Source organism: Symphalangus syndactylus, chromosome 24 (assembly GCF_028878055.3).
Source record: "Symphalangus syndactylus isolate Jambi chromosome 24, NHGRI_mSymSyn1-v2.1_pri, whole genome shotgun sequence".
In the NCBI taxonomy this organism is placed as follows: domain Eukaryota; kingdom Metazoa; phylum Chordata; class Mammalia; order Primates; family Hylobatidae; genus Symphalangus; species Symphalangus syndactylus.
Window position 1 is genome coordinate 41,880,553 of NC_072446.2, and position 6,962 is coordinate 41,887,514.

Below are 6,962 nucleotides of genomic sequence, written 5' to 3' on the forward strand. Positions count from 1 at the left end.
GTGTGCTGTCATTTGTGTATTTGCCTGATCATTCATAGCGAATGGGACATCACAGGAAACTGGTGCCCTAGGCTGCTTGCAGAGAGGAGAGCTGGTGGCTGGAGGACAGGGTCAGGGAGACTTTTCAACACATATCCTCTGGTACCTTCTGAGTTTTGAACCGTGTGAATGAAATGAACACAGTCCTTATTCAAAAATAAATAAAATTAAGATTTCTTTACCAACCATACCAGACACCTAACAGTTGTTAAGAACATCTGATAAATAGCAGACTGAGGAAAGTTTGGTTGTGGCTCCCGGAGAGGGGTCTCTGCCTGCCTTTCCCAGTCCCACCCTCACCCCTCCAGGGCTCAGGGCAGCCCCTGGAACATCTGTGCCTCTCTCTAGGTCCAGGGGAGGGCCCACCTCTGACCTTCGATGTCCACAGGACCCTCCACAGCTCAGAACGACGTCTTTTTATTTAAAAATAGCTTTTATTTTAAACTCACCAATTCTCTCTCACACACACACTCACGCTCACGCACAGACACACACACACCCTCTGTCACTAACAGTCTTTGTTTTTCCAAAAGTTCTGCCTTGTCTCTGACCAGTCAGAGCTGGGCAGGCTGAATGGATCCTCACAGCTCTCCAGGATCGGGTGGAGATGTCCCCAGGGCCCTGCCCAGAGTGTCCTGGACCCAGGCCGTGGTCCCCTGGTCCCTACACAAAAAAGGGGTGGGCTCGGCTCCTGGGGTCTTCTTCCCTGTCCAGCCAGTGGCTGGCTCCTGGCCTCCTTCTCCAGGGTCCAGGCTCATCTCCGTGGCCCTCGAAGGGGGGCCACCCCCCTCACCTTCAAGCAGCTGCCCCCCAGGTCATGACGGCCACCCTGCAGAGGGGGAGAAAGAGTATAAGGAGGTTCGATTAGGCCAATGTGAACACTGGAACTAACTTCTGTATCCACCAAGAAGGATCTTGATAGATAAATCACAGTTCAGCCACACAATCAAGTTCTCTGCAGCAGAAAGTAGAAGAAACCCTTTCTGGACTGATACGGACTGCTGCCAAATGACAATGTTTAAGGACAAAAGCAAGGGGCAGGCTGAATGCGCCTGTGTGCTGTGATTGCTGGAGAGAAATGCACATGGGAAATTGTGAGTGGGTTTCTTCAGAGAGGAATTTAATGATGGAGAGAGGATGGGAGGGAGGCTCTCTCCCGCTATACTGTTTTTTGAGATGGAGTCTTGCTCTGTCGCCAGGCTGGAGTGCAGTGGCACAATCTTGGCTCAGTGCAACCTCCGCCTCCTGGGTTCAAGTGATTCTTCTGCCTCATCCTCCCGAGTAGCTGAGACTACAGGCACCCATCACCACGCCCGGCTAATTTTTGTATTCACGCTATACTTTTTTACCTTTTTTACTTCTTTCCCATATGATCTGTTGCTTGAAAAAAGATTCAATACATTTTAAAGCATAATATTTTACATGGGCAAAACAAGCACGCCCCGCAGTGGTCCTCCCCCTGCCTGACTGCATGCCTAGCAGCTCACTCGTCCACCTTCAAAAGGGGACTGGATTTCTGGCCTCCTTGACTTCCCTCAAGGCGTCCCCTTTGCCAGGAATGTGCTCGCAGGTCTTGTCTCCCTGGAAAGGTTTCTCCATTCCTGAAATTGCCTAGCACTTCCTGCCTTTCTGGGGACATTCCATGGGGATGAATCTCAGAAGGACAAGGCAGAGTCTCTCCTTTGTCCCTCGATCTGGACTGGGATCTCAGGGAGTGGTAGGGAAAAGGAGTTCTTCACTCTGTGGTCCCATTTCCAGCCTGGGCTCTCTTGGCCAGGACCTGACTTGGAGCAGGCACCAATCAATGCCGCCTGAATGAAGTGGCAGCCATTGGAAGACAGGCTAATGGCGGCAGTCCCTGAAACCATCAGTCCCTACAGGGGCTGTCTCTACCAGCTCTTCTCATTGATATTTTCAGACTGGACACATGGGTTTCATCCTCACCGTAAGCCAGAGAGGTCACAGATGTTAAAGCACCCCCTCTTTTGAGGCCTCCAGCCACTGAATGACTGGCTCAGAGGCACCCAGCCAGTTGTAAAAGAGCTGGGCTAGAAATCTATGTTGTCCAACAATCCGTCCTGTTTTCAGGACACGATAGTGTCTGAAATCCCACTGTAAATGCTCATCATCCTGAGCCTGGCTAGATGATGGAGGAACAGACAGCTTTCTCAGCCCACTTAGAGAAACAGCTGACCATCTGGGAGCTCTGCCCCCTGCCCCCTGCCCCCTCCACCCCCAGGTCCAGGTTGGGGCAGATCCATCCAGATGCAAGCCCAGCCTCCCTCGAGGCTCTTGCAGCCCAGGGACAGCATGTTCACTCACAGGCAGGGCTATTTTGAGGGCTGAGGCCACAGTCCCAGCAGAGCCTGGGGCTTGGGCTTCTCAGACAAACTCTGGCAGGAGTGGCTGAGAAGGGCAGATAGGGGACGGGGTGCAATATTAAGGTTGAATTAGAAAACTGGCCTTCCCCTCTTTTACTCTTTAAGTCCTCAGGGACAGGGAGAGCCGCCCCCTCCCACCCCAAGTCTGGAGGTCATCTGGAGACCTGGGGTCCCAGAAGAATGCTGGGACTGTTCACCTCCCTGAACCTCAGTTTCTTCATCTACGAAATGGGGACAAAATGATTTTACTTGCCATCTCAAGGTGCAGTCGAATGTGAATGCAGCTGTGTAAGCTGCTAAGTGTGCTTAGAAGGGGTCTTGATGGCCAGGTATGGGGGCTCATGCCTGTAATCCCAGCACTTTTGGGAGGCCGAGGCAGGCAGATTGTCTGAGGCCAGGAGTTCGAGACCAGCCTGGCCAACATGGCGAAACCCCATCTCTACTAAAAATACAAAAAATTAGCCAGGTGTGGTGGCTGGCACCTGTAATCTCAGCTACTTGGGAGGCTAGGGCAGGAGAACTGCTTGAACCTGGGAGGCGGAGGCTGCAGTGAGTTGAGATCGTGCCATTGTACTCCAGCCTGGGCGACAGAGCGAGACTCCATTGCAAAAAAAAAAAAAAAAAGGTCCTGACAAGACCCCAGTTTGTTTGTCCCTCAGGAACTTAGCACCAAGGGTCTTCGGGAAGCACCATGGTTAGGAGTTAGGCTCAACTGAAACAGACCTAGGCTTCGATCCCTACTTTGCCAAGGGCCAACTACTGGACCTCAGGCAAGTGATTTCATCTCACTGAGCCTCAGTTTCCCCTCCGTAAAGGGGAGTTACTTTACAGGATCACACAAGCTAACACAAGATTACACAGGCTAAATCTAGGTAAAGCCTTGGCACAGTGTTGGGAACACAGTAAATGTTCAATAAATGTTCATAAGTATTATTATCAGCATCGTCTATTGACAGTGCCTCCTGGTCCCAGCTACCTTCTGGGTATACCAACAGGGGAGAGCCTCACAAGATGGTCCTGCCCAATCCTCACCCCCAGGTGACAAAGGGAAGACAGGGCAGAGACAAGAACCCCCTTTCCACCTCCCACTTGCTAATTCTACCCCAGAGGGCCACAGCTAACCCCTCCTTCAACAGAAAGATGCTACAGGGAACTGTTTCCATGGCAACCCCAATTCCAGACTGGCCAGGATGGGAGGGAGGTGGTGGCTCAGGGTAAAGGAACAGGGTCTTGGGTCTTAAAGCTCTCTGGCCCCCAAAGCTCAGAAGGGAGCAAGAGCTCCCCAAGACAGCCAGTTTTCTTCCAGCAGAGTCTTCAAGGGGCCATAGCTGGCCAGGATCGCCCCTCTCGCCTATTCCCAGAGGAGACCGTGGGGTTGAGAGCATGGTTTCCACAGCCAAATTTGGCTGAGTTCTTGGTCCCATAGACAGATCCCAGGGAAGCAGCCAGGCCCAGGGGAGGCCCCTGTGAGCTGTGGGACAGGCCTGAGACCTGCAGAGAAGTCCCCCAGCCTGCTTGCTGTGGGGGTGGACACATGACAGTTACAGGGACTTCCCCCTGTAACCTATCCCATGTCCCAACAAGGCAGGCCTGAGTTTGAATCCTGGTTCCATCACTGACTGTGTGTCTCTGCGCCACTGGCAGCACCTCTAAGCAAGTGGGGATAACCGCAGCGCCTCAGTCCTGGCTGTTGCAGGATTTTAATGATAACTCATAAAGAGCACTTAGCACAGATCAGTGCTCATGAAGGCTGCTGTCACTGCTGTTATTGGCTATTGTGCTCCTCCTCTGCACTCCTGCCACTTTTAACCTCTTCCCTCTTCCTTCTCTAGGCCTCAACTCTTGCTGTATGCCCCAATCCTAGAACACCCTTTCCTACCCCTTCATCGGCCTGCCCCTGTTCTAAAGCATCCTTCAGAAATGTGACACAGAAACCCTGTCAGCACTCACCCTGGGTTGGGGGCTTTCTCTGGGCTCTGAGAATCCCTTTGTGCTTCCCTCCCCCCACCATCAGACCACAGCATCCTCATCTTCATCTCCCTGCCCTGACCCTGGGGCTGCACTGTCAGGTCCTGACTGGTGGATGGGTGGGGACCTACACCCTGCTTCTCTGGGGTTCTCGGAGCCAACAGAAGGCAGCTGTTGGGTAGCTAAGGGTTGCTAACTGGAATGAATGGGTGAAAGACAGTCAGGGAGTATCCTTGAGAGCCCCTTCAGGCCTTCCCATCCCAGGAAGCCTTAAAGGCCGACTCCTGGCTTCTCAGTCCGGCCTGGGGTACTGACAGGGGCCCACAGCTGGGAGCAGCAGGGACCCTGGAGAGGGCACAAGCCTGAGGCTAAGAAGACCGACTCAGGGCAACTAAGGCAGCCAAGTGTTGAGAAACCAGGCTAGATGTCTCATGAGCCAGACAGAGGGTGGTCTCAGGCCAAGATGCAGAGGCCTCCGCAGAACAGGGTGGAGCAAGGAACCAAGGGCAGCTGTGAGAATCAAACAGCAGGGAGTCAGGGGCCTAACTCCAATTCCCCATGCCCTTCCACTTGGCCACCAAAAGTCAGTATTCTCTCAGCCTCAGTTTCTCCGGATGTAAATGGTAGCTGCTGGAATACAAATTGTTCGACAGGCTTCTTTACTGTAAGAAAAGCCCAGGCCAGAAAGGCACACGGTCTGGGGATGAAGCAGGTTCCTTGGAGCCTGGGCAAGGTTTCAGCCAAGAGGCCACCTCTGCTGCCACACAGCCCCCGCTCACCCCTACCAGCCTGATCCACTTCCTTGCTCAGGACACACTGCAGGAGCTGCACACCAGCTCCCTCCAGCTGACCCAAGAGTGCCCTCTCCCAACACCATGTCCTTTTGGGGGCTGGGGACTCTCAGGGGGCCCCTTCTTCACTCCTACTGCTCATCCGCTAGGTACCTCAGGCTCTCGGTTGGGGGCTTGTGGCCTCCTTTCTTCTCAGTCTCCTGCTCTTGGGCTAGATCTTAGGACAGGGGACAATTATTTCAAGGTGGGGGCAACACACACTGGGCAAACCCAGGGCCAGCACCCTGGCTTCCCAACTGAGTAAATGTGGGCAGGTGATTCCATCTCTGATGCTCAGATCCTCATCAGGATAAAATGGGCAGAAAGACTACCTGCTTGAAGGGATTCTTGTGAAGGCAAAAAAGTGGATGTAGAGCGCACCAGCACAGAGGAAGACTCAATAAAATATGGTCTTTGTTATTCAGTCCTCATGCCGTCTTCCCAGCAGGAAGGAAGTACCAGCACACCTTTCGTTGGAGGGGATATTCCACACTGAGCAGTTAAATCAGACCCAAACTCTGGTTTTCCTGCATTCTTTCTGTTTGGGGGACAGGGCATTAAGTCAGTGGTTCTGTTCCACACCAGACCCTGGGCTTGGGGTGCCGCACCCAGCACGAATTCCACGTCCTTCCCCCTGGCCTCGTTGGGGCCCCTGCACCTCTCCAGTTCCCGGAGAGGCACCGTCCCCCGCCTACTCCGACCCGGCGGCCTCAGAGAGGGACGCAGCACACTCACCCCCTTGCGCTGGTTGCTGAGGCAGAAGGTGCAGATGGAGCGCGGCTGGCGGCCGCCGTCGGCGGCGGCGGGGACGGCGCTCTTGGCACTGCCGGCGGCGCGGAAGCACGGCTGCCCGTCGTCGGCCGAGTCGCCCAGCAGAAGCACGTTGGCCAGGTGCGCGATGTAGCTGGACGCCAGGCGCAGCGTCTCGATCTTGGACAGCTTGCGGTCCACCGGCTCGGTAGGGATGAGCGTGCGCAGCGCCGTAAAGGCCGTGTTCACGCTCTGAGTGCGGTCCCGCTCCCGCGCGTTGGCCGCCTGCCGCTGTCGCACCACCACCACGGGGCCCGCGCCGCCGCCCGCCCGCCGCCCGCCCCCGGGGCCCGGGCCTCGCCGCGCCGCCTCCAGGCCCTCGCAGCAGCCGAACGACTGGTCCGACGCATCGCTCTCGCTGCGGTTCTCCTCGTCCTCGCTTAGCAGCCGCACGTCCGGGTACAGCACGTGCGCGCCGACGGGCCGCAGCAGCGCGAACGCCATGGGCGCCGGCCGCGTCCCTCCGTGCGCCGCGTCCCAGCGTTGGCCGCGCCCCGCAGTGCGCTCCCGCGCGCTCCCACGGCCCCGCCGGCCCCCGCCTTATAGGCGAGGGAGGGGCCAATGGCAAGGCCGCCCCGGCCGGGGGCGGAGGGCTCCGCCCGGCCAATGGGGAGGCGCCCGCCGCGCCCTGGCCAATGGCGACGCACCCACCGCCTCCGTTCCCCAGGTTGAAAGCGGCCCGGGAGCTGGTGGCCCACCCCGAAGGCTCCCATTCCCGGCTAGCTAGCCCGGCAGATGCTGGAGGTCTGGGCGAGTCGGCCGGGGCGGGCCCAGATCCGAACTTTTTGTCCTCAGCCTGGACCACCAGGGAGTCGCGGGCAGGTCCCTTTCTCCTCTCTGGGCCTCAGTTTCCTCGTTCGGAACGTTCAGAATGCAGAGAAATAGTGTCTTCCTGCCCTCAAATTCTAATCCTGTAGTTCTGCAACTTTCATGT

The 6,962-nt window shown here is 56.2% G+C and overlaps 1 protein-coding gene across 1 annotated transcript; it reads right to left on the reverse strand.

Moving 5' to 3' along the window:
• Positions 1 to 440: 440 nt before the first annotated feature.
• On the reverse strand, positions 441 to 6,544 carry TCF15 (transcription factor 15). The gene is made up of 2 exons (XM_055266452.2): positions 5,954 to 6,544; positions 441 to 868 (listed from the first exon to the last, which is right to left on the reverse strand). Exons 1-2 carry the CDS (start codon positions 6,470 to 6,472, stop codon positions 794 to 796), a joined length of 594 nt encoding a protein of 197 aa, XP_055122427.1. The 5' UTR covers positions 6,473 to 6,544; the 3' UTR covers positions 441 to 793.
• Positions 6,545 to 6,962: the final 418 nt, after the last annotated feature.

What these genes read in the sequence shown, in the direction of transcription:
- TCF15 (XM_055266452.2), bottom strand. Translation starts at nt 6,472, where the DNA reads ATGGCGTTCGCGCTGCTGCGGCCCGTCGGCGCGCACGTGCTGTACCCG. An exon ending in TCAGCAACCAGCGCAAGGGG is followed by an intron (nt 869 to 5,953) that starts GTGAGTGTGCTG and finishes CCCCCTCTGCAG; the next exon opens with GGTGGCCGTCATGACCTGGG.